This window comes from Carcharhinus amblyrhynchos, chromosome 7 (genome assembly GCF_965287045.1).
Source record: "Carcharhinus amblyrhynchos chromosome 7, sCarAmb.v2.hapA, whole genome shotgun sequence".
Taxonomy (NCBI): Eukaryota; Metazoa; Chordata; class Chondrichthyes; order Carcharhiniformes; family Carcharhinidae; genus Carcharhinus; species Carcharhinus amblyrhynchos.
In genome coordinates, this window is record NC_137330.1 from 53,054,710 (window position 1) to 53,082,469 (window position 27,760).

At 41.9% G+C, this 27,760-nt stretch overlaps 1 protein-coding gene across 1 annotated transcript in view; it reads left to right on the forward strand.

Moving 5' to 3' along the window:
• The window catches only part of gtf3c2 (general transcription factor IIIC, polypeptide 2, beta), a 97,766-nt gene that overhangs the window by 11,113 nt on the left and 58,893 nt on the right, over window positions 1-27,760 (forward strand). Inside the window, exons 3-9 of the mRNA XM_080192313.1 lie at window positions 858-1,224; window positions 11,783-11,889; window positions 14,730-14,807; window positions 18,039-18,137; window positions 19,550-19,777; window positions 21,195-21,306; window positions 23,799-23,916. Coding sequence (XP_080048439.1) covers window positions 858-1,224; window positions 11,783-11,889; window positions 14,730-14,807; window positions 18,039-18,137; window positions 19,550-19,777; window positions 21,195-21,306; window positions 23,799-23,916 — 1,109 coding nt within the window. The remainder of the gene's footprint in view (window positions 1-857; window positions 1,225-11,782; window positions 11,890-14,729; window positions 14,808-18,038; window positions 18,138-19,549; window positions 19,778-21,194; window positions 21,307-23,798; window positions 23,917-27,760) is intronic.

A 27,760-nucleotide genomic window follows, 5' to 3' on the forward strand; every position in this document is an offset into this window, starting at 1 on the left:
AATGGATGTTTAAACCAAAATGGATCTGAACACTCTTACGCATCCATAATTGGTTTGTTATATGATAACGTACGTTAGAGTAAGATTAAAGTTCACTCTGGCCTATTTCCACTGTCTGAACAGTTCTGCTTATTGAGATGTTTCTCTGGCTTTTCTGCAAGTGTTTGCCAATTAGTATCATATTAAGAACCGTTTTGTAACATCTAGAGTCTGAGTTTAATTTGAAGTAGGTTCTGTTACATCACATGGCCATCTTTTTTTTTCTTATGATGTGTTTACTTCCTTTTGTCATGTTATATACTATCCAGAATCAGTCTCCGGTATCTAAAACTGTCTCTGGAAAGTGACAAGGTGATTGACTGTTTCACTCTGTTGCAAACACTTTATCTCTGCTTGATACTGGCTCTGATGGTTACCGCACAACTGAGATTAATAACCCACAATGTGGAAGGATTACAGATTTATAATGAGTTATTTCCCGATACAATATGCTGACCTCTTAATGCATTGTAGTGTTTAATTTTTGTTTCTGTGTGTCCGTGTAACCTGTCAATTATTGGGCCACTTGGTTTATCCTTTTGAGAACATTATTTTATCTTCTGTATGTTTGACCTTTTCCCAAAATAGTACATAGGTTAAATTGCATTGTATTTTTAAAGTCATACTTTGGCTTATGTTGTACATATGATGTAATTGCTTGGTTGAGGGTGGATACGGGTGGGAGGAGAATGATTGGGGAATGTGATGGAAGATAGCAGGCTATGTATCATCCTATAAAGTAGCCTGCACTTGTCTGTGTTATCTACTGTTAATATGTCTTTAGATTACCTATTAAGTTGCATTGTGTTTTCTTTCAGTGCCTTGCTTTACCTGCATGAAATAGTAGAGGAAATAAAATCACCTACTTATAAAGTAGATGATGTGGCTTGCAATACAAATGATAATGAACCAGACCAACCCACGAATCAATCACAGTCCGAACAGTGCTCCCCTAAACAAAGAAGAGGGAGGAAGAAGAAAAAAATCAATGATGTTTTTGATGACTTGTCAGATGACAAAGATTTTGTGGTCTCTGATGGAATAACTGATGAAGAAGAGGAAGAGGAGGAGCAGGAGGAAGAAGAAGAATTGAGTGAAGTTGAAATGTTCAGTGATGTTTCTGAATTGAACCTGGATGACTCTCACGATGGGGAAGGGCAGAAGCAAAGAAGGAGTTCAGTAAATGTGAGTTATTTAGATTGCAGTCCACTTCTGTAGCCATCTGCATGTAACCGTTGCATGTATGTTAAGTGGTGACTTAGGATGCTATATTCTGAGCATGCAGCAGAATCTCACACAATTGTCCCCAGTGTATTTTAATGTTTTGGGACCAGACTGGAAATATTAATAATTTATTGGATGGTATGGACACAGTCGGGGTAATTTTAAGACTAGCTGCCTGGTAAGAGTGTGTGTGAAAGGAGTTAAAATTGTCCTGGTGGCCTATTCTTTACATCCTGCGTAGATATTGCCACCTTCAACATTGAGCTGTTTTCTGAGTTGGCAAGAATATCACCCAAAGATCCCGGCTTTATATATGCAGATCATGTATGTTGACACTCCATTAGTTCCCCTACAGTAATATTCTGCTTTTAGCATGGAAAATATGTAATTTTCTCACCACCAGAGGCTATTTAAGATTTTTTTTTGCTTCTCTTGTAGTACCAGGAGGAGCTGGATTGCTCCTCCGAGCTCCATGAGGAAAGTTTAAGTCTTTCTTTCTTCAGTGTTGCTTTTCCTTGGTGCAATCCAGTCCACTTTTTTTTGGAAAAGCAATGGCAAGCAGCTCAGGAAATTAGTCAAAGATCTGATCAGTCTATGATGTCTGCTTTCCTCCTCACTGACCTCCCTCATCCTCAATGGGATTTTCTTCTTGTTCATCTTCCAAGGCAACGATGATCATGTTCATCATCTGTGGTGTTTGTTTGGGTTCTGGTGGGTACGAGGTGACTGCTATGGCTCATCTGTGCCCAGAAGGTTCCACTTCAAATAGGATAGCGCAGGCAGTTTAACTTTGAACGAGTTGTTGGCCGAAGATTTCTTCTCCTTGCAGTTTCTCTGCCTCTGATATTTTCTTGTTTATGAAAGAGGCGGACAGGTTTTTTATTTGATTGTGCCAGAGCCCGAACTTCTCCCGGGATTCAAAGTCAATATTAAAACTCATAAGCAAAGTCTCCAAAGTGGCCTTGAAACAATTTGTTTGGCCACCATTATTGTGTGCCATAGCTTCGGGTTCTCCATAGAAGATTTGCTTTGGTGAGAGGAGGGAACCGAGTGTATGGTGTCGAAATTTGCTGATGACACCAAGATTCGTCGAACGGCAAATTGTGCGGAGGGTGTGGAGAGTCTACAGAAGGATCGAGATAGGCTGGGCGAATGGGCCAGGAAATGGCAAATGGAATTTAATGATGGCAAGTGCGAGGTGGTCCACTTTGGTAGGAATAATGGTAGGAAGGATTATTACTTACATGGCGAAAAACTGCAGCAGGCGACAGTGCAGAGGGACCTCGGGGTCCTTGTGCATGAGTCGCAAAAACCCAGCTTGCAGGTGCAGCAGGTGGTCAGGAAGGCGAATGGGATGCTGGCCTTCATAGCGAGGGGGATTGAACATAAAAGTAGGGAGGTCTTGCTGCGTCTGTATAGGGCATTGGTGAGGCCGCAGCTGGAGTACTGTGTGCAGTTTTGGGCGCCGTACTTACGCAAGGATATTTTGGCCTTGGAGGGAGTGCAGAGGAGGTTTACTAGGCTGATGCCGGAGTTGAGGGGGTTGAGCTATGAGGAGAGGCTGAATAAACTAGGCTTGTACTCGTTAGAGTTTAGAAGAATGAGGGGAGATCTCATTGAGACGTATAAGATGATGAATGGGATGGATAGGATAGAGGTGGAGAGACTCTTCCCACTCAGAAAGGATGGTAGGACTAGAGGGCACAGCCTCAAGATAAAAGGGGGGCGGTTTAGAACGGAGTTGAGGAGGAACTTCTTCACTCAAAGGGTGGTGAATCTCTGGAATTCTCTGCCCGTTGAAGTGGTGGAGGCTACCTCGCTAAATATTTTTAAGACGCGGGTTGATGTGTTTTTGATAAGAGAGGGGATTAAGGGTTATGGGGAGAGGGCGGGAAAGTGGAACTGAGCCACGACAGATCAGCCATGATCTTATTGAGTGGCGGGGCAGGCTTGAAGGGCTAGATGGCCTACTCCTGCTCCTATTTCTTATGTTCTTATGTTCTTAAGGTGCCTTGATTAGCCTGTCTCAGCGTTATGAGGATACTTGGCATACCAGCTCAGGTGAGCACCTAAGTGTCTGGTATTTTGTTGAGCCATCTGATGTTCAGAAGGCAGCTCAAGTGAAAGTGGTTGATATTCTTGGCATGATGCTTGACACAATTGGCAATACTGCACGCGTAGACCAGAGTGGACATAGTTATTGCTCATAGACTTTCAATCTGGAAGGCACACTTTTCTTCATTCCCAGACAGACGTTCAAAACCCGCCAAAGGCTACACTTGCTTCGGCAATTCTTGCATGTCTCTTATCACCAACATAGACAGGCCGAGAGAACGTGCTGCTGATTTAAGTGAATTTATCCTTTGCTGACAGGTTCTTGTCATGGATTGAAACTTTGGGCTTGAAATATGGCTTTCCTGGAGAAGGTTGATGCATGTCTTCTGTTATCTTTGTGCTGACTGTGAGTCTGCAGTTGTCACGTGCATAGGAGATTTAAGTTCATAAATACGTTGCATATCCAGCCCTGAACCGGCAGCAAGTGCGCATTGGTAAACGGGAAACCACAAAGCATGTCCTTGGAGATCTTAAGCCTTTGCCACCCCTTCCACTGAAAGTATTTCCGATATTTCTTCCAAGGAGATCTGGACTGCCTGTGTCTACTGAAACCATAAGAAAACCATGGCCGTGGCAATGAGGCAGACAAAGGCGTTATTTCTTATGATGTGGACAATATTGGCATCATCACATTTACAGCTCACCCCTGAAGCAATTGTGATAGGGCCTTAAACTAAATAGTTGGTGGGGGGGTGGGGTGTATGGAGAATTAGAACATCAAAGTTAAAGGATAGAGTAGAAGTGCAGGTTAATGATGAGGACTTTCAACTGGTAAAAGGAGCCGAGGGCTCAGAAGAGTTTTGTTATGTTTCGTTATAGAACCGAGAGTACAGAAGATGGCAGGAATTCAACCTCAGGCAAAGCAAATAGGGTGACAAGTATGAAGAGGGAGATGGTCAATGCAGGACTGAGGGTGTTGTACCTAAATGCGCGCAGTATACGGAACAAGTTAAATGAGCTTGTTGTGCACGTTGAAATTGGCTGGTACGATGTTGTGGGCATCACAGAGACATGGCTGCAAGGGGGTCAGGGCTGGAATCTAAATATCCGAGGATATGTGTCCTATTGAAAGGACCAGCAGATGGGCAAAGGGGGCAGGATTGCATTGTTAGAAAGGAATAAAGTTGAATCGATAGCAAGAAGCAATATAGGATCAGAAGGCATAGAATCTCTGTGGGTAGAGTTGAGGAATCACAAAGGTAAAAAGACCTGATGGGAGTTATGTACAGGCCTCCCAGCACTGGTCAGGATGTGGCACAGAAAATAAATCAGGAAATAGAAAAGGCATGTAAAAAAGGCAATATTACAATAATCATGGGGGACTTCAGTATGCAGGTGGACTGGGAAAATCAGGTAGGTAATGGATCCCAAGGAAAGGAATTTGTGGAATGTCTAAGAGATGGTTTTTTTGAAGCAGCTTGTGACAGAGCCTGTAAGGGAAAAGACAATTCTGCATTTGGTGATGTGTAGTGAGGCAGATTTGATTAGGGAACTTAAGGTGCAAGAACCCTCAGGTGGTAGTGACCACAATGTGATAGAATTTGCCCTACAGTTTTAGAGGGAGAAGCTGGAGTCAGATGTAATGGTATTACAATTAAATAAAGATAACTACAAAGACATGAGGGAGAAGCTGGCCAGAGTTGATTGAAAAAGGAGCAAAGCAGGAAAGATAGTGGAACAGCAATGGCAGGAGTTTTTGGGGGTTATTTTGGAGGCACAACAGAAATTCATCCCGAGGAGGAGGAAACATGCTAAGGAGAGGTTAAGGCATCCGTGGCTGACAAGGGAAGTCAAGGATAGCATAAAAGCAAAAGAAAAAGCATACAAAGTGGCCAGGGTTATTAGGAAGCCTTTAAATTAAAAGCGGAGGAATTTAGAGGAGCTAAGAGTAGTGGGCGAGAAGAGGATTGGGAGAGGTTTAAATGTCAACAAAGATTGACAAAGAAGTTGATAAAGAAGGGTAGGAGAAACTATGAAGCTGGGCTAGCGCTTAATATAAAAAAGGATAACAAGAGTTTTTATAAATATATAAAAAGGAAGGGGCTGGCTAGGGTGAACGTTGGTCCTTTAGAGGATGAGAAAGGGGACCTAGTGGTAGGGGATGGGGATATGGCTAAGGTATTGAATAACTTTTTTGTTTCTGTCTTCACGGAGGAGGATGTGAATAATTTGCCGGGTGTTAGTGATGGAAAGGTGGTAGGACTGGAGGGTCTTAATGACATTACTGTTACTAGAGAGGCGGTGCTCGACAGACTGGAGGGGCTGATTGTGGACAAGTCCCCAGGGCCGGATGGAATGCATCCGAGGGTTCTGAAAGAAATGGCGGAGGTGATAGTGGATGCCTTGGTGGTTATTTTCCAGATGTCGCTGGATTCCGGGGAAGTGCCGGAGGATTGGAAAACGGCTAATGTTACACCGTTGTTTAAGAAGGGTGCCAGGCAAAAGGCGGGGAATTATAGGCCAGTTAGTTTAACATCTGTGGTAGGTAAAATGTTAGAATCCGTCATTAAGGAGGAAATTGCGAGGCATCTTGAAGGGAATTGCTTGATAGAGCAGACGCAGCACGGTTTCATTAAAGGGAAGTTGTGTCTGACAAATTTACTGGAGTTCTATGAGGATGTGTCTAGGGCGGTGGATAGAGGAGAGCCAGTGGATGTGGTCTTTCTGGATTTTCAGAAGGCGTTTGACAAAGTACCTCACAAGAGGTTATTGCAGAAGGTCGAGGGACATGGAGTTGGGGGTAGGGTGTTAGCGTGGATAGAGGATTGGTTGTCAAATAGGAGGCAGAGAGTGGGGGTCAACGGGTGCTATTCGGATTGGCGGGTGGTGACTAGTGGAGTGCCTCAGGGGTCGGTGCTGGGGCCTCAGTTTTTTACCATTTATATAGATGATCTGGAGGAGGGAACCGAGTGTAGGGTGTCGAAATTTGCTGATGACACCAAGATTGGGGGAACGGCAAATTGTGCGGAGGGTGTGGAGAGTCTGCAGAAGGATCTAGATAGGCTGGGCGAATGGGCCAGGAAATGGCAAATGGAATTTAATGTTGGCAAGTGCGAGGCGGTCCACTTTGGTAGGAATAATGGTAGGAAGGACTATTACTTACGTGGCGAAAAACTGCAGCAGGCGACGGTGCAGAGGGACCTTGGGGTCCTTGTGCATGAGTCGCAAAAACCCAGCTTGCAGGTGCAGCATGTAGTCAGGAAGGCGAATGGGATGCTGGCCTTCATAGCAAGGGGGATTGAATATAAAAGTAGGGAGGTCTTGCTGCAGCTGTATAGGGCATTGGTGAGGCCGCAGCTGGAGTACTGTGTGCAGTTTTGGGCGCCGCACCTGCGCAAGGATATTTTGGCCTTGGAGGGAGTGCAGAGGAGGTTTACTAGGCTGATACCGGAGTTGAGGGGGTTGAGCTATGAGGAGAGGCTGAATAAACTAGGCTTGTACTCGTTAGAGTTTAGAAGAATGAGGGGAGATCTCATTGAGACGTATAAGATGATGAATGGGATGGATAGGATAGAGGTGGAGAGACTCTTCCCGCTCAGAAAGGATGGTAGGACTAGAGGGCACAGCCTCAAGATAAAAGGGGGGCGGTTTAGAACGGAGTTGAGGAGGAACTTCTTCACTCAAAGGGTGGTGAATCTCTGGAATTCTCTGCCCGTTGAAGTGGTGGAGGCTACCTCGCTAAATATTTTTAAGACGCGGGTTGATGTGTTTTTGATAAGAGAGGGGATTAAGGGTTATGGGGAGAGGGCGGGAAAGTGGAACTGAGCCACGACAGATCAGCCATGATCTTATTGAATGGCGGGGCAGGCTCGAAGGGCTAGATGGCCTACTCCTGCTCCTATTTCTTATGTTCTTATGTTCTAAAAGCGAGCAGAGGACACCAAAAAAAAATGGTGGGAGGGAGAAGATAAAATATGAGTATAAGCTAGCTAGTAATATAAAAGAAGATGGGAAGAGTTTTTGTTTTCAATATGTAAAAACCAGGAGACAGGCAAAAATAGACATTGAACCACTGGAAAATGAGGCTGGAAAAGTAATAATAGGAAATTAAAAAATGGCAAGGGAACTGGATAGATACTTTGCATCAGTCTTCACGGTGGAAGACACCAGTGGGATGCCAGAGCTCCTGGAGAATCAGGGGCACAGGTGAGTGTAGTGGCCATCACTAAGGAGAAGGTTTGGGGAAACTGAAAGGTTTGAATGTGGATAAATCACCTGGACCAGATGGATTACACCCAGGGTTGAAAAAGAGATAGCTGAGGAAATTGTGGAGGCAGGGAAGGTCCCAGAGGACTGGAAAGTAGATAATGTAACAATGCTGTTTAAGAAGGGAGGGAGGCAGCAGGCAGGATATTATAGGCCAGTTAGCCTGACTTCAGTCATTGGCAAGATTTTAGAGTCCATTATTAAAGATGAGATCGCTGAGTATTTGGAAGTCCATGATAAAATAGGACTGAATCAGCATGGCTTCGTCAAGGGGAGGTCATATCTAACAAATCTGTTAGAGTTCTTTGAGAAGGTAATAAGGATTAGATAAAGGAGAACTGGTGGACATGATTTACTTAGATTTCCAGGAGGCCTTTCTTTGTCAAGGTTCCGGATAGGAGACTGTTAAATAAGTTAAGGGTAAGATCCTGACATGGAGAGAGGATTGGCTGACTGGCAGAAGGCAGAGAGTGGGGATAAAGAGGTCTTTTTCAGGAGGCAGCCAGTGACTAGTGGTGTGCCTGGGGTCGGTGCTGGGACCACAACTTTTCACAATGTATATTAACGATTTGGAAGAAGGAACTGAAGGCACTGTTCCTAAGTTTGCAGATGATACAAAGATGTGTAGAGGGACAGGTAATATTGAGAAAGCAGGGGGACAGGCTGGGAGAATGGACAAAGAAGTGTCAGATGGAATACAGTGTGGAAAAGTATGAGATTATGCACTTTTGGAAGGAGGAATGGAGGCATTAGCTATTCTTTAAATGGGGAAATACTTAAGAAATCAGAAACACAAAGTGAAGTTCTTGTTCAAGATTCTCTTAATGTTAATGTGCAGGTTCAATCGGCACTTAGGAAGGCAAATACAATGTTAGCATTCATGTCAAGAGGGCTAGAATACAAGAGTAGGGATATACTTCTGAGGCTGTATAAGGCTCTGATCAGACTGCATTTAGAGTATTCTGAGCAGTTTTGGGCCCCGTATCTAAGGAAGGATGTGCTGGCCTTGGAAAGAATCCAGAGGAGGTTCACAAGAATGATGCCTGGAATGAAGAGCTTGTCATATGAGGGACAGTTGAGGACTCTGGGTCTGTACTTGTTGGAGTTTAGAGGGATGAGGGGGGATCTTATTGAAACTTACAGGATACTGCAAGGCCTGCATAGAGTGGACATGGATGTGGAGATGATGTTTCCACTAATAGGAAAAACTAGAACCATGACGCACAACCTCAGACTAAAGGGACGATTCTTTAAAACAGAGATAAGGAGAAATTTCTTCAGCCAGAGTGGTGAATCAGTGGAACTCTTTACCTGTGGAGGTGAGATCATTGAGTGTCTTTAAGACAGAGATAAATAGGTTCTTGATTAATAAGGGGATCAGAGGTTATGAGAAAAGGCAGGAGAATGGGGATGAGAAAAAAAGTATCAGACATGATTGAATGGCGGAGCAGACTCGATGGTTGAGTGGTCTTATGATGTTTACAATTGGGTGGCTTCAGAATGCATTAAAAATCAATCACCTACTATAAAACTTGATTGATAGGTTTCCCTCTATGCTGGGCATCAGTGAACCAGTTGAGTTTTCTTAACACTCTGGCAGCTTTCATGTTGAGTATTTTTCTCAGTGCTAGCCCACAAACTGCCACAGGTGTTGAGTTATGTTTCAAGTTGTGCCATGGTGGAATTTAAATTTACAAACATCTGATTGCTAATTCAACACCATCACCTGTACAAAATGTTTTGATTTTTACTATTGCTTCTGAGTTAAATTTGAGAACTTTTTCAACTTCATATCAGTAGCTCTGATACACAGCAACAAAAATATCAATGGCTACGGGCAATGTTTTCATAATGTAGAGATGCCGGCGTTGGACTGGGGTAAACACAGTAAGAAGTCTCACAACACCAGGTTTAAGTCCAACCAGTATATTTGATAGTAATCCCACAAGTTTTTGGAAACGGTGTTCCTTCGTCAGGCGTGTGGAGGGTTCTGATCAGGGAAAGGCATATAAAGACACACACAGTTTACAGAATACTGATTAGAATGCAAGTCTTTGCAGCTAACCTGCTATTCAATTCTTAAAGATGCAGACAATGTGAGTGGAGATAGCATTAGCATAGGTTAAAGAGATGTGTATTGTCTCCAGACAGGACAGTAAATGAGATTTTACAAGCCCAGGCAAGTCATGGGGGTTACAGATAGTGCAACGTGAACCCCAGATCCTGGTTGAGGCCGTCCTCATGTGTGCGGAACCTGGCTATCAGTCTCTGCTCAGCGACTCTGCGCTGTCGTGTGTCGTGAAGGCAGCCTTGGAGAGCGCTTACCCAAAGATCAAAGACCGAATGCCCATGACTGCTGAAGTGTTAACCAACAGGGAGGGAACAGTCTTGCCTGGTGATTGTCGAGTGATGTTCGTTCATCCGTTGTCATAGCGTCTGCATGGTCTCCCTAATGTACCATGCTTCAGGACATCCTTTCCTGCAGCGTATTAGGTAGACAACGTTGGCCGAGTTGCAAGAGTATGTGCCGTGTACCTGGTGGATGGTGTTCTCACGTGAGATGATGTCATCCATGTTAATGATCTGGCATGTCTTGCAGAGGTTGCTGTGGCAGGGTTGTGTGGTGTTGTGGTCACCGTTCTCCTGAAGGCTGGGTAGTTTGCTGCAAACAACGGTCTGTTTGAGGTTGTGCAGTTGTTTGAAGGTAAGAAGTGGGGGTGTGGGGATGGCCCTGGCGAGATGTTCGTCTTCATAAATGATGTGTTGAAGACTCTGGAGAAGATGTCGTAGCCTCTCTGCTCCAGGGAAGTACTGGACGAGGAAGGGTACTCTGTCCATTGTGTCCTGTGTTTGTCTTCTGAGGAGGTTGGTGCAGTTTTTCGCTGTGGCGCATTGGAATTGTCGATCGATGAGTTGAGCGCCATATCCTGTTCTTATGAGGGCATCTTTCAGCGTCTGGAGGTGTTTGTCGCGATCCTCCTCATCTGACCAGATCCTCTATATGCAGGGCTTGTCCATAGGTGATGGCTTTTTAACGTGTTGACTGTGGTTTCCTTGGTAGCTTGGAAATGTCACCATTTCCTTGGCATTGTAAGTTAAAGATGAATTATGACTTTTTGAATTATTAGTGGCGTTGTTCTGTTGGAATCATTCCAACTCTTGATAGTCATTGTGTTGCCTGTTTTGAGACCATAACTAATTAGAAGCTTTCTTAAATTAATCTCGGAGAATAATAGTCTGCCATAAAGGTTTTTATAGTGCCGAACAAGTCGTTGTCAGGTTTATCCGTTGCCTTTGCCATTAATCTGCTTTGCACATTTTGATCATCTTCAATGGGTGTTTTCAAGAGCTTCAATTCAGATTATTCCTTTGAGTTTACAGAATTTAAGAAGGTGGCAGCGACCTTTTTGATTTGACTTTGACAACAATGTCACCATTAAGTATTTCCAACTCAGTTATAGCATGACTAAATTGAGAAAAATGCCTCAAAAAGGGCTGAAAGGAAAACAGTAATGTTTTGGCAATTCAATTATGGGTGTTTTTAATGATGTAAGATAGACTAATTCTGTCAGTCTGCACACAGTAGTTATATGATGCAAGTCAAGTAATTTCTGTTGATTAGATATTGTGTTGTTCGAGCATGCTTCTCCTTCAGGTACAATGCCCTACGAGGGTGTTGGTGGCTTAATTGGACTGGCCTGTGATTACGCTTGGCAGAGTACTGCAGAAGTTTGCCATTATCTTTGGCAGTGTGGCTGATCAGAAACTTCTCCCACACTTTACCGCCTACCATCACGCATATTGGAAGGATTTACAGGCTAATAATCAACCTGTTTGGCCACATAAAGCGCATACCTTCCATGGCCTTCAAGTCCTGAAGTGGGACTTGAACCCGGAGCTTCTGGACCAGAGGTGGGGAAGCTACCACTGGACCACAAAACCCCTCTTCCTCACATACAACATCACAAAGTGTGCCTTTTGTCACTTTAATAAATCTCTTTAGAAGAAGCCAAGATTAAATCCTCAGTGTAATTTATTGTATCAGAGATGACATGTCCTTGACATACAGAGCTTAGGCTGAGGTTAGTGTAATTTTGATGATTGAACTAGTTTTATTTGGGGGCCTTTTGATCTGAATATTGGATGTTATAGAAAGAAGTGTCTTTAAAGAAATAACTTCTAAGTATTTTATTTTCAGAAACAATTCTGCAGTACAAAACGTCGGCTATTTGGGAACTTTGCAAATGGCCTTCCTAATACAATAATGGTACCAGTGTGGGAAGCTACAACAATTACAAGAAAACAGTAAGTCTCAGGGCTCCTTTTTTGATTACAAAAATAAACAAGTAAACTATGATAATACACCTACAGATGTGATTATATTTTAGATTTTGAAAATGTAGTCGGTTTATCTAATATACAAATCTCTTTTGGGACTTGGGATATTTGACTATGTAGCTGATACTATATCAGTACTAGTTGTGTTTTGTTCCTTATAAGTGCTGAGAAGTAAGTGAACTGTTTAAAGCATTCACAATATTTGAATGCCCATAGATGCTTTTCTTACTTTCCTTTGTCTTCTACAACTTTACCTATTAGTGTTATCCTTCATTTGTATCCTAAATGTAAAGGTATCTGTCTATACCTTCACCCAGTGTCACTCCTGTTCCTCCTGGGTCCACAAGGTGGTGTTTCTTAAACAAATTAGAGATCCTTGGTGAATCCTGAAACCCACCACATGCCCCCTCGTTGTGACTAATTTCTCAAAAGGGTCCTTTAATGGATATTAGGTTTCTACTTTACTCATTTGTGTGGCCTAATGCCTGTAGGGCAGAGCAGAGGAATTGAAAGTTGTACACTGGTAGAATGCAGTGAGGAAGTGGACATGTTTATGAATTAGTGTGAACATTTTAAATTCAGTACATTGGTGGGGGGGAAGGTTGAACAAGGGAGGAAATGAAGCCTCCAGAGAGGCTTGGTGAGAGTAGAGGCCATAGACATTTCAGTCATGACTAAAGACAGCAGAATGTTATACATTAGAATGAATGTAATGCAGAATTCAGAAGGCTGGTGAGGAAATCATTGGCGTCAATGCAGAAGCAACCAAACCATAATGCTGTTTGAGGTTGCATCAACAGAATTAAGAGATCATGGAGGGAATTGAGTGCGAGAATGAGCATTTTAAACTTAATGCATTTGGGTTAAGAGGAAACAAGGGTGTGAGAACAGGTTTTCACTAGTGGTACAGAGCAATCAGAATGCAGGCAGGAAGTGGAAGGTAAATGGTTTTGTGAGGAGCAAGAAATGAGGTTTGACAGAGTGAAACCTGTTAGAATTAAGCAGTAATACAAAAGCAAAATCCTGTGGATGCTGGAAATCTTGGGGGAAATAGTGCTGGAAGTACTCAACAGGTCAGGCAGCATCTGTGGAGAGAAACAGATGGCAGAATTCTCCCATCCTGGGACTAAATCCCATGGCGTGATAGGAGCTGGAGTGTTTCCCGCAGCAGAGACTGGGAAGAAAACATGCCAAATCTTCCGGCATGACCCCATTAGTAATGCAATTTAGTATATTCGATGGTGAGGTAGGCCTGATGGTGTGTAGTCCGCCATATTGAAAAGATACCAAACATCCCTAACCACGATTGAAAAAAGGTGAACCTCCTGAAAATAAAGACAGATTGCTGGGAACACTTGAGCTGGAAGATGAACCGCTTGAAAACGATGCTAATTTTCCAGGAATTTTTGAGATTGGAAGATGGAACCCTCTCCCATTCAAATCTGGAAGGTCCACCTGCAGATGCGCCCCCCCACCTACTGCCATGGTGTTCCAGGTCGAGGGTTGCCAGTGGCCTTCATCTTGAACTCTGAAGGCATCCCCGGACGTTGTTCAGCAGCATCGCAACTTCTGCATGTCACGTTGTTCCAGATATGTTTCATAACGGTGTATTCTCCTGCTGGTAGTGCGCAGAATCGGGTGTGGGTGGTCAGGCATTCATTTGAGTCCATTAACGGGATGCGAATGAGTTTCACACTGGCCTCTAACAGGTTTCCCGATCTGCCATGGTGGGAAATAGCCGAAGATTAGAGTTAAGCGAAATTTAAACCTGATTACACATTGCTTTTATCTGAGGAAGTATCCGGGAAAGAGAGGGATTCTGGGGCAAGGATAGAGTTTACCTAATGGTTAGTTGGTGAATATTCTCCTAAAATGATGTAAAATAACTAATCTGGTAACATTGGTGGTGGTGTAATTCAGGCATTTGGTGGAGAGATGGAGCTGCAGGTATATGTACATGTATGGAAATTTATCCCATGCTTGTGATTGATGTCATTGAAGAGTAACATGTAACCAAGACATTGGTGGTGCCCAATGATAGAACTTTGCAGCACCCCTGAGGTGACTGTCTAGGGACAAGAAAAATAATTGCTGAAGATATGTTGGTACCTGAGCTAAATAAGGATGCTTTGTGGAATTTGATCATTGAAGAGAATTGATGGGGGAGGATAGAGTGGCTGATCATGTGTAATAGCATGAAGAGGCTGAGGAAATTTATGGTAAAATAAATTATGTAATTTGTTAAGTAGCCCAAGACTTTCTGGGTACTGTAGGGTGTAAAACAGACTGAAGGGATTAAATTGGAAATAGTGGCAGATGTGTGTTTGAAGGTGGCTGACAATGATTCATTTGTTGGTTGAGAGGAAAGGGTGGTTAAATATGGGGCAATGTTTGGAGAGATTTAGAAATAAGCATTTTGAGGAGGCCATGATGGCAGTTCTCAAGGAGCGGAAAATGTGTGTGTTCAAGGAGTGTCATTAAAGCTGAAAATTGGAGAAAGGACAAGTATGTGTAGCCATGAGTTTAAAGTTTATTTATTAGTGTCACAAGTAGACTCACAAAAAAAAAACCACAATGAAGTTACTGTGAAAATCATGCAATGGGCATGGTGGAGTCTATGAGAGTAAATGCGAGGTGGAGAGTCAGGGAAGGATTGGGTTAAAAGGTTGAAGTAATTGAGCAGATAGTCTAACTATTGAAAATGTGAAAATCAAATAACTCAATTTCTTTTCTTGCATTTACTTTTTTTTAATTATCAAGATAGGAAAGTACATAACTGAACTAAATTTTTTTTTATGTTCCAAAAGTCGAGAGAAACATTACTCCCCATGGGTATTTCCACAGTGGATGCCTTCAATACAAGACTGGAGTTTTCTTTCTCAAAGGTAATAACTTTACAAATTATTATTGTTGATGAGGAACTCCATGTAATATACTACATCTGTCGAATCACTTATTTATAAAATTCAGACTTGAACAGAAAGCAAATATTAAAACTATCTGCATGTTTACACATTAGTATTTACAATATTCAATTTCAAAATGCTCTGAGAATCCCATTGTCAAAATTTTTATGGCATCTGTACATTGAATTAACATGCAATGCCAGCTAAGTTTGTCGATGAGTTGTGATAGAGTTTTCATTGTAAACATCCCATTAGCATAAGCAATATTACAATTTAGTAACTCCTTCCCTGGTTACACCACATTCGCTAATGATGATTTGTGAGGCTAAATGAGTTATAGGCTCAGCACACCAAGTGTAACTATGAAGGTGAAGACATTTTCCCTGAATGCTTTCCTCTATATGCTCTTTGAGCCTTTGTTCCAGTTTCTGTTTTACACCACTGGCCACATTCCAAATTCCAGATCTCCCATTAAACATCACAATTAGATCATGTCTTAATGTTCCTAATTTAAGGTATTGGCCACAAAGTCTCTAAGCTGGATACCATTCTGGCGAATCTGTTATATCCCTACCTTCCCTCAAAGCCATAATGTAAATTCCTAATGTTTAGTGCCAGAACATGAACAGTGCATTCCAGATGGGATTTGACCAAGATCTGTACAACAGAAGTATAATTTTTCTCACTTTTTAATTCAGCCTTCCCTTGAGCCAATTGAGATAAAAGTGTTATGTAAGGATATGTTTTTCCAGATCGAGGTAGCCTATTTAGTAATTTTGTAAAATATTGAAGAAAAATTCTGTATGCCATAGTTTTGTTTGAAACCCTCCCTTACAAACATCATTTGACAGCAGGGAGTGTGTGGTCTGACCACAGGAATCTGTTTCCCGATAGAGAGATTCGGGGCATGTTCTGGTTCTGGGAATCCCAAGCCTTGTTCTCTGCTACACTGTTGACCTTACTAAAGGTTGACAGAATGGTCATTTGGCCCATCATGCCCATACCTGTTCTCTGCTAGCCCCACTCCCATTATCTTTCTCCATAGCCTGATACATTTTCTCTCTCGGTGTTTATTCAATTTCTTTTTGAAAGCCATGATTGAATCTGCTTCCACCTTACTCCATGACAGTGCATTCTAGATCCTTGCCACTCACTATATAAAAAGCAATACTGCTCATGCTGCTATTGGGTTCTCCATTCTGTGTAAATTTCTCATGATTTTGAACAAAGAAATAAATACTTTTTGAGAAGGATGTATCATCTGTAGTTGAATAAAGTTAAGGATCATAGCAAATTGAAAGAAACACTACAAATCTGCAAAGATTAGTAGTAGGTCAGAAGATTAGTCAAATTTTAAGAACCAGCAAAGGATGACCCAAAAATACAGAGAAAGTTGAGTATGAGGGAAAGCTAGTTAGTAATGTCAAAAAAGAAAGTTTCTACAGGTATTTAAATAGGAAAAATGTAACTAAAGCTAGTGTTGTTCCTCTGTAGAAAGAACCTGAGAAATTGATGATAAAAAGGATACGGTGATGGCATTGAACAAATAATTTGTGCCTGCCTTAGCTGTAAAAGGCTTCTACAACAAGACTTAGAAGATTTCCCAAAGATAGTTGAAAATCAAACGGTGAACAGGAGGGAGGAACTTGAAGCAATCATCATCACTAGGGAAAAGGTGTTGGGAAAATTATTAGTCCTTAAGGCTAACAAGTTCCCAGGACCAAGTGGCCTGCATCTCAGGGTCTCAAAATAAATAGTTGCAGAGATGGTAGATGCATTGGTTATAATCTTCCAAAATTCATTAGGTTCTGGAAGGTTCCCAATGAATCAGAAAATAGCTAATGTAATATTGTATTTAAAAAATGAAGGAGACAAAAAGCAGGTAGCCTAACATCTTTCACAGGAAAATTGCCAGAGTTCATTAGTAATGAGATTATAACAGGATATGTAGAAATCATAATGTGATCAGGCAGAGTCACCGTGGCTTTGTGAAAGGGAAACCATGTTTAACTAACTCATCAGAGTCCTTTGAGGAATTAGCACCTGGCACAAGATAGATGAAGGGGAACCTGTAGATGTGTGGTACTTGGATTGCCAAAAGACATTTGATATGGTTACTACACAAAGACAAGAGAACATGGTGTATGGGGTAATGTATTAGAATGGATAAAGAATTGGTTAACTAAAGGGAGCAGTGAGTAGGGACAAGTGAATCTTTTTCAGATTGGCAAGCTCTAACAAGTGAACTGCCACAGGATCAGTGCTAGGGCTTCAACTATTTATGATCTACATTAATGATTTGGATGAAGAGACTGTATGTATGTTATCTAAATGTGTCAATTTCACCAAGAAAGATAGGAAAGTAAGTAGTCAAGAAAAGGTAGCAAGCCTGCAAAGGGATATCATCAGGTTAAATGAGTGGACAAAACTTTGGCAAATGGAGTATAATGTGGGAAAATTGACAGGAAGAATACAAAAGCAATATGCTATTTAAGTGGGAAGAGATTGCAGAACTTAGTGGTACAGTGGTATATGAGTGTCCTGGTGTATGAATCACAAAATGTCACTGTGTAGGTACAGCAAGTGATTAGGAAGGTAAATGGAATGTTGGTGTTTCTTTCAAGAGGAGTAGAATATAAAAGTAGGAACATTTTACTGCAATTTTACTGGGCATTGGTGAAACCACGTCTGGAATACTGTGTACAATTCTGGTCTCCTTATGGGGGAAAAAAATATATAATTACATTAGAAGCAGTATAGAGAAGCTTCATCGTCGCAATGAAGTTTTTATCCAATGAAGAAAGATTGATCAGGTTGGGCTTATATTTGTTGGAGTTGAGAGGAATGACAGGTGATTTCACTGAAACATACAAGATCCTGAGGGGACTTGACAGGGTAGATAGTGGGAGGATGTTTCCATTCATGGGGAAGACTAGGACCTGGGACACAGTTTACAAATAAGGCTTTTAAGAGAAGAACCTTTTACACTCGGAGAATCTTTAGTATATAGAATTCTCTTCCCCAGAGAGCTGTGGAAGCTGGGTCATTGAATTTATTCAAGGTAAGAGTTAGACAGATTTTTGATAGACAAGGGAGTCAGGAGTTACGGGGGACAGATAGGAAAGCAAAATTGAGACTGCAACTAGATCAGCCTACTCATGTTCCTAAGTCCTATGTTCCTATAACCTAACATGATTTTGTTTCTTTTAGCGAATCCCTTAAATATTTGCCCAATGAAGCAAACTCACCGATTTTTACAATTAAAAGGGAAGGACTTCGAGAAAATCCCATAATTCAGAGACTGAGACGGTAGGACAAATTTTCATTGAGGCAATGAACAGTATTGATTTATCAATACAAAAATAAAATACTGCAGATGCTAGAGATCTGAAATAAAACAGAAATTGCTGGAAATATTCAGCAGGTCTTGCAGCATCTGCGGAAAGAAAGAGTTAACATTTCAGGTTGATGCGTTTTGATGAAAGATCAAAGTTTTCTGAGGTGTTACATACACAGTGACAACAGGTATGCCTGTTCTTCTCTAGTTCTTCCTCCTGCCCCCACCCAGCCCCTCCCAACAAAACAATTGGCAGAAGCAAGACCAGCAAACTATGGACATTCTTGCTGGAAGTATTTTTGGACCTTTTCCCAATTAGCTGTTGTAACACTTATAGAGGATCTCTAGAAACTCCATTTACATATCTTGTCACAGTTTCGCCTGATCTTTCATCATATTTACATTGGCTGTCGGGAGAGGAAATTCACAGGTGACAAATTGGGAGACTATAACTACATAGACTTGAATAATTTTGTGCAGGCATGCTATTTCACGTAGCAGATTGATCTTTGAGAGTCAGTGGGGCTTAATGACCAAATTCACTCACTCCAAAGGAAAATTTAATATAGCATGCCTCTGGAAATGCAGGTGTACCTGATGTAGCACTTCCTTCTGCACATTCCTCCTTCCTTTTAAAAGAAATATTTTGTGGTATGTGGGAGTTGATGTTAAAGCCAGCATTTGTTGCTCGTCCCAAATTGCTCTTGACCGGAATAGCTTGCTGGGCTACATTACTGTGGATCTGGCATCACATGTAGGCCGGACCGGGAACAGATGGGAGATTTTCTCCCTAAAAGATAATAATGAGCAGATGGCTTTTACAACAGTCAATGATAGTTTCATGGTCGCTAAGACCATCTTTCAATTTCAAAGTTTATTAATTGAATTTAAACTTCACCTGCTGCTGTGCAGGGATTTGAACGCATATCCCCCGAGCATTAGCCTAGATCCCTAGATTACTAGTCCAATGTTATTACCACTATGCCACTATCTCCTCCTTAAAATTGCAGATCTTCAACAGATCAGAAATTTCAAGATGCCTTGGCTGTGTTCCCAACCAACGTCATTTTAATTGAAAAGTGGAAGTACTGAACAAAGGAGGGAGATATCTCATTCTGCTTCTTGGAATTTTTTTTATGTTAAAACTACCATATCAATTCAAGTTATTGAATGAAACTGAATTCAAATAAAATGAACAAAAAGTGATGCATTTTCTGTGTCACTGTGATCACTCTGGCCCACTGACGCTGGTAAGGATCACATGCTTGCTATCTGGAAGAATCTGGTTGACAAATGTATTTTTGAGACGCACAGGAAAAGCAATAAATTAATCCTAATTTTATGTGATGTGTTTGTAATAAAATAGACTTTTGTCATTTTGCAGATTCCAGTCACTACCTGCTCACAAAGATCGCTGGGATATAAACTTCTTTGTAGGTGGTCCTGTGTGGTGTCTGGAATGGTGCCCAACCCCAGAGGGCTCAGCTGCCTGTCAGTATGCAGCTATTTATTGCAATAAAGGAATGGATGATAGGCATAAATTGATGGACCAGCATGCAGAATCAACATTGCTTCAGATATGGCAAGTAGGAGACCTCCAACAGGAGCAATGGTGAGTGAGCAACACTAAAAATGACCAAATACTTGGGGGTTCTTGTAGGAAACGAACATAAATAATAGTGTGCTTTGCTGTGAAAAAATAACCAGAAGCATTCAGTGTCTGTGGTGTTATTCAATCATGAATATTAACTTCACACAGTAAAAGAGAAACTTCAAATTTCTGTCAAACTTATAAGTGAATTTCCTGTCATTGGCTATATGATTTATAAAAGTAATGAATAAATCAGTGTAACATTTTATTGTGGAGTCTCAGTCCTTCAGAATTTAATTCATGTTGGATATTTAAAAAGAAAATTAAAATTTGGCAACAGTGAGGAAAGAGGTGGAAGCAGTTATATGGGTTGCATTGGAGTGGAAATTAATATTTTCACAGAATTCAACAGGAAAGTAATGTCACCATCTGTGTGGAGTTTGCACATTCTCCTGTGGCTGCATGGGTTTCCTCTGGTTTCCTCCCACACTCCACTAAGGTGCATGGGTTAGGTTGATTGGTCATGCTAAACTGTCCCTTAGTGTCAGGGAGACTAGCAGGGTAAATACGTGGGGTACGGGGCCTAGATGGGATATTGTTGGTGCAGGCTTGATGGGCTAAACCTTCTGCATGGTAGGAATTTTATAAGTGAGATAAAGATTTATTGTTTTATTTATTATTAGTGTCACAAGTGGGCTTATATTAACACTGCAATGAAGTTGCTCTGAAAATCCCCTAGGCGCCAAACTCAAGTGCCTGTTCGGGTACACTGAGGGAGAATTTAGCATGGCCAGTGTACCTAACCAGCATGTCATTTGGACTGTGGGAGGAAACCAGAGCACCTGGCAGAAACCGATGCAGACATGGGGAGAACGTGCAGACTCCGCACAGACTGTGACCCAACCCAGGAATCGTGGTGGTTGGGGGCCAGAACATATGAGAACTTACCAGACCTTTATGCCTAAAGAAAGGTTGGAGTGAGTTTCCTTTACTGGGGCAGCCTATTTCCAATGGGGAGACCCGTGGATGGAAGAGCTGCCTTGGTGAATCCCCATACGCAGCCTTGAAACTAACTAACATTGATTCAATATACTCCCCTACCCAGCGATTTGCTCAGGCTAAATGAGGTCAAATTTTCTCAACCTGTTTGACATAGAGCTTAGTTCCCAACTCCAAAATTTACCCATCATCAAGACATTTAATTCTGCTTCCCCAATAGTGATGCCTCCCTATTTCATCACTGCTGAAAGTCTTTAGTTATGCTTCTGTCCCCTCAATTTCTCCAATGACAAAAAGTTTTATGTCACTTCTCATAATCTTTCTACAATTGCGTGGCAGTTGTCCTGGGTGGCAGAGTGGTTAGCACATGTAAGGTACAGAGCCTATGCTGTGTATTATGTTGAAAATAAAGTATATTGTAAATCCTTGTTTTTTGTAGCCCTCAACTGAATGCTGCTTTAGCTTATTGTATTGCCACTGACTACGGGTGCATCTGGGATATGAAGTGGTGTCCCAGTGGTGCATGGGAACTGCCAGAAACCACTAGAAAGGTAATTTGCCTGCTTTGTTAAAGTTTGTTTAAATGTTTATAATCCACCCCTTTTTTAAGGAAAGCATATTTGGAGACTTATTGAAATTTGATATTTGTTTTGTTTTGAGAATGTAGGATAATTCTTAAGATTATTTGTCTTACTTTAGTGAATTTGAAATTAATTTGAGGGAAAATTTGGCTAGTGTCCCAAATAAATGCATCTATTGAAACATTTTACTCAAATATACATTCCTATCGTGGACACCCAGTCAGAACCACCAGAGATCATTGTAATATTTAATGAAGGTTTTACACTGCTTGTACCCTTTTATATAATTGGTCTACTTCTATGCTTCAGTTGCCACATGGTAAACTTACCCAGCAAACTGTGGCAGCAGCATCCAGTAAGGACTCTGCAGGAGTGCTCAGTAAAAGGCACAACCATTCCATACTGATTTGTCCTTTTAGTCTGCTGATTAACATATGGACCATTTGCTGTCTGCTACAAGTGAATTTTGACATTTGAATGTAGTTTTGGGCCAGTGCTGGACTACCTTTGTCTGCTTTGCAAACAGTTTATTCCAACCATGAGTGATCTGGTATGACTATTTTTGGGATCGGAGAGGGAGCAGTGAAAAGGACTGGAGAATAAAAGCAGAGGAAGCAGGTGGCACTGTGCAGGACACCATTCTCTCTGTGAATCTTCAGGATGACCCTCTCGTGCCTCAGCTTCACTGTGAAACAATGTCTGAGATCTCTGCTTTTCATCAAGGAGACTTGTCACCAAGCTACGCCAGCTGCTGGAGTGTAAAATTACAACTTGGGCAGCACTATCTGTTGCCCTTGCCTTTTATATTGGGATGGTTTCAGGTTGCAGCTGACAATTGCTTTGCATTGCTGCCTCAGGGAGGTGACAGCAAATCTCAATGATGGGAGGAGGATCACATGCATCACATTTCCTATGAAAAGAGATGCAGGGTGAGAATGTGTTAGGTTTTGCTCACTTTTCTGTCTTTACCCAAGTTCAAGATACCACCTCTGCCTCTCTGCTACTTATCACCAGAATGGTATTGTCCCCAATACCTGCAGTGAAAGAAATACGAGCAGCCCTTTGGCGTGCTCAGGCAATGCTTTTTCTGTCTTTGCCCATTCAAAAGGATCTCTGCAGTACATTCCTGCGTGTGATTTTGGACGTATGCTGCATATCTTTAACCCTTATTGCTAAATTGACCACAAAAAGTGGAGAATGAAAAGCAAGAGCATCATTTGCCAATAGCCCTTGATGCCAAAGTTCTTGGAGAACAGGTGATTAAAAAAAATGCTTCACCTGAACCACTCCTCTTGTCCCCTATACATCAGCAGTCAACAGACCCACTATTCTTCTAATTATTCATGTAATTATAGAATCCCTACAGTGCAGAAGGAGGTCATTCATCTGGTTGAGTCTGCACCTCTGCAAATGTACCTTGCCCAGGCCCATCACTCAGCCCTATCCCCGTAACCCCGGGCACTTAACCATAGCTAACCCACCTACCTGCACAGCTTTAATTATTGTCCTCATAATTACTATCTGATAGCTTTTCTGCAGTCCAGTTTCATGGGCCTGGCCACAGACACTCCCAACATCCAATCAGAACAACTCAATTCTTATTGATACAACAGTTAAGTGCTGAATTAGGAATATACTTCTGAAGACATATGGTGCCTCTGTGTTCATGTCATATTTGTGTTAACTATCATAGAGTTTCTATAATATGTAATCCTAGTGGCTACAATCTGTCATTGGAATATTGCTGGATTCTAATTATAGCCACCTAAAATGGCTCTGATGGATGACCTTAAGCGGTTCTGGACAGTCTGGCCCAGTCGGTGTACGGCACTGAGAAGATCACTGATGGAGTGTCAAGCAGGAGTACAAGTGTATTGTCACTCTCCTGGGATCATGCAACAGTAGTCATTGACTCAGCATTAGAACAATTTTATATAAAATGTTTATGCATGTACCTGCTTTGTCAGAACCTTGCCATAACACTTGGATTAGTATTCATGTTATTTAAGATGTGAATAGCAGCTACTTTGAAGGACAGGACTCTCTTTAAAGTAGGAAGTTTAAAGTAGGGTATGAATTTTGGTGCAGGATATTTTTACTAAAAGCAATGAGATTAATGACAATATAATCAGCTTTGGTGATCTTAAATCATCAATAAATGTTGAACAGCTCATCAAGAGAATGTAACTATTCTTGGAATAGTAATACGGGATCTTTTAAATCCACCCATGAAGGGTGACAGAACCTTGGCTTATTATTGATCTAAAGAGCCTCTGAGTGTGGCACTACCCCAGCCTTGCACTAGAGTGTTTGGCCTGCATTATATGATTCAGTCTCTGCAGTACAGCTTGAAACAACAAGTCTGTAAGTGAGCCATGAGCAGGTTACTACTGGTTACACCTGATACTGTAAACAAAGTGCAGTAGTAAAGTCTTGTTGATTTTCATTTTTTTTTCCCCTAGAATCCTCAGATGGCAAGGCTCGGTATCCTAGCAGCTGCATTTTCCTCTGGAAAGGTCGTCGTCTACAGCTTGCCACACCCAGAATCCTTAAATATGTATAAAATGAAGTATTTAAAAGGCAGGTGAACGGTGAAAATTAATTGTGATTTAAATTTGAAGTACAGCTTTAATTATTCTCCATTCAGAAAAAGGGACTTTTTTCACCATGACAATGATCTATTCTCATTCAGTTGGAAAGATTGTTTTAATAACAGCTGCTTTTTGAAGAGAAGCGTTTCTTCTCAACTGGTTATATTTGTAGAGAATTACCTTCTGATGTGAACAATTTTAAATATTTGATACATTGCGTACTTGAAATAGATTTACATCTTTCATTTGTCATGCTTGAATAATGAACAAAATACAAATGTTGAACCCAGACATAAATGGTGCATTTAGATTGAGGGACCTATTTGCTCTTCAATATGCGAAGGGATTGATGAGTTCTCAGGAGCATAAATGAGGAAAAGAGATACCTCTACCCCCTTTATTTGCCCAAGTATAGATCTCATAGGAGGTTGGATTAATGGCACTTACCACAGGCACAGGCAGAGGGAAGATGTGATAATGAGCTAGGAGATGACACAATTGGTTATGCTAGTTTATTTCCGCCATAAAGTACAACAAAGGAATATGTTTTGAGGACTGTGCCAAAGTTGTAGGCATTTGACATTGCATCCAACTCTTTGCAATGAGAGAATTGGATTAAGGCAGACAGCAAAGACCAGACGACTCAAAAACCTAGCTTATCTTTTCTCAGAAAAATCAGACCAGGATTGGAGATGTAGAACTTGAGTCGACTGATTTTGATCACAGTCACAGGTCCTGAAACACAGCCATTTGGTTTAATGTCCGCAATTGTCTTCAGCCATAAAGCCTTACCAAGGGGTGAGTTGTGCATAGGATCTATTGAGTTTCGGCAAAAATCTTGAGCTTCATGTGAGTTCTGCCCTGATACCAAACTTGGGGGAGCATGAAAACCAGTCCTGAATTGCTTCGAAGAGTAAATTTGAAAAATATTTGCCTCAGGTTGAAAGTACTGCTTGATACTAATGATAATAAGATATTTGGGGTCAGTAGAGGAGATAAATGGTGTCTCTGCAGTCAAGGTAACTGGATGCTAATGAGGACTTTTGAATGAAACTAAACCTTCTGACAGATTTGATATTCTGGTACCTGATCTAAGCAGGTACCGAATACTCTCAAATGCTGTTGATAATTCAGTGACCAGTTTGCCTGAGCCATGAAACCTGTAGAGATGGCTTATAAACTCAGACATAAGTGGACAGTTTCACATTATACTCCATCTGCCACCTTCTTGCCCATTTGCTTAACTTGACTTTGAGACCTGTAAACATGGTAATGGGTTTAATGACATGAAGACCATCCAACTGGTAAGGGATAAAATTACGTTTTTCTCTCTCACAAGCAATGTGCAGATTTGTCACATGAGGGCAGCAGATAGTTGTAGGTATAAAAGACACTTTTTGATTTCTGCTTTCCTAGTTTCCTTTTTTCCTTGGCCCACAGTACATTTACATTAGTACACAGTCACATTGAAATGCAGTTCCATGGCCACATAGTTTATGTGTGTGAACTTAGATCTTGAGTGTTGAATGGTCTAGGCAACATATTTTGACTGACTCTGGTCTGAGCCTGATATCCACATGCATATTATCCAGCAAGGAAGCGATCAGGAGCAGGTGCTGCAGCCTTGCGGGGGGGGGGGGGGGGGGTTGGTGGTGGTGGTGGTGGTGGTGGTCAGGAGGTGAATTATCATAGTATTGGTGTGTCTGGTCCAGTAGAGTTTCTGCTCAAGACTAATCCCAGGATGTTGACTATTGGAGAATTTGCAATAGTAATGCTGTTGACTCAGTAAGAAGTCTCACAACACCAGGTTAAAGTCCAACAGGTTTATTTGGTAGCAAATGCTACCAGCTTTCGGAGCGCTGTTCCTTCGTAGGTAAATGGGAGTTCTGTTCACAAACAGGGCATATAAAGATACAAACTGAATTTACAGAATAATGATTGGAATGCGAATCTTTACAGCTAATCAAGTCTTAAAGGTACAGACCTTTAAGACTTGATTAGCTGTAAAAATTTGTTTTCCAATCATTATTCTGTAAATTGAGTTTGTGTCTTGATATACCCTGTTTGTGAACAGAACTCCCACTTACCTGACAAAGGTGCAGTGCCCCAAAAGGTAGTGGCATTTGTTACTAAATAAACCTGTTGGACTTTAACCTGGTGTTGTGAGACTTCTTATCCCAGTCCAACGCCGGCATTTCCATATCAATGCTGTTGACTGTCATGGGGAGATGGTTAGATTCTCTCTCGTTGGAAATGGCCATTGCCTAGCATTTGTATGGTGCAAATGTTCCTTGTTACTTGTCATTTGTCAGTCCAAGCCGGAGTGCTGTCCAGGTTTTGCTGCATGTGGGAAGGGACTGCTTTAAATCTGAGGAGTTATGAATGGTTCTGAACACTGTAATCATAAGCAAACATACCCACTTCTGACTTTATGACAGGAGGAAGGCCTTGATGTAACAGCTGAAGATGGTTGGGCCGAGGACGCTGAGGAACTTTTGCAGCAGTAACTTGGGACTGAAATAGACCTTCAGTATCCACAATCTTCATCCCTTGTGCTAGCTATGCTTCTAATTAGTGGCGAGTTCTTCCTAATCCCCGTTGACTCTAGCTTTGCTAGGGCTCCTTGTTGCCAAGGGCAGTCACTGTCAAATCCCCCCTTCAGCACATCTTTTTTGTCCATTATTGGACCAAGGCTGAAATGAAGTCAGGAGGCAAGTAATCTTGGCAGAACCCAAATTGAGTGTCAGTGAGCAGATTATTGCTGTGTAAGTTTGGTAGTAAGCTTGGTAGCACCATTAGTGACCGTCACTTTGCTAATGATCGAGAGTAGAGGGATGAGGTGAAATGCCAGATATGATCTAAGGAGATCCATCAAAGATGCCAAAAGACAATACCGGACCAAGCTAGAGTCCCAGGCTAGCCACACCGACTCCCACTGACTGTAGCAAGGTCTGCAAGACATAACAGGCCACAAGATGAAGGCATGTAAAATCAACGCACCCCTCCCTGATGAGCTCCGTGCATTCTTCCCGTTTTGAGCAAGAGGTCAACTTCCACCCTGGAAGCCCTGGATGAACCTATATCTGCGGTCACCACTGCAGATGTCAGAGCAGCTTTCTTGAAGTTAAATCCATGGAAAGCAACTGGCCCGGATGGGGTACCTGGACGTGAGCTCAGATCCTGTGCGGATCAGCTGGCGGGAGTATTCACAGACGTCTTCAACCTCTCTTTACAACAGTCTGAGGTCCCTGTCTGCTTCAAGAAGATTACCATCATCCCGGTACCTAAGAAAAACCAAGCAGCTTGCCTTAATGACTATCGGCTGGTGGTTCTGACATCCATCATTATGAAGTGCTTCAAAAGGTTAGTCATGGCCAGCTTCCTGGACTACCTGGATCCACTACAGTTTGCCTACCGCCGCAGCAGGTCCACAGCAGATGCCATTTCCCTGGCCCTGCACTCAAGCCTGAAATACCTAGATCAGAAGGACACTGATGTCAGTCTCCTATTTATTGACTACAGCTCAACCTTCAACACTATTATTCCCACGAAACTCATCTCTAAACTTTGTGGCCTGGGCCTTGGCACCTCCCTCTGCAACTGGATCCTGAACTTCCTAACCCACAGACCACAATCAGTAAGGATAGGTAACAACACTTCCTCTACGATCATCCTCAACACCGGTGCCCCACAGGGCTGTGTTCTTAACTCCCTACTATACTCCTTATACACCTATGACTGTGGCCAAATTCCACTCCAATTCGATTTTCAAGTTTGCTGGCGACACCACCGTAGTGGGTCGGATCTCAACCAATGAAGAGATAGAGAGTCTG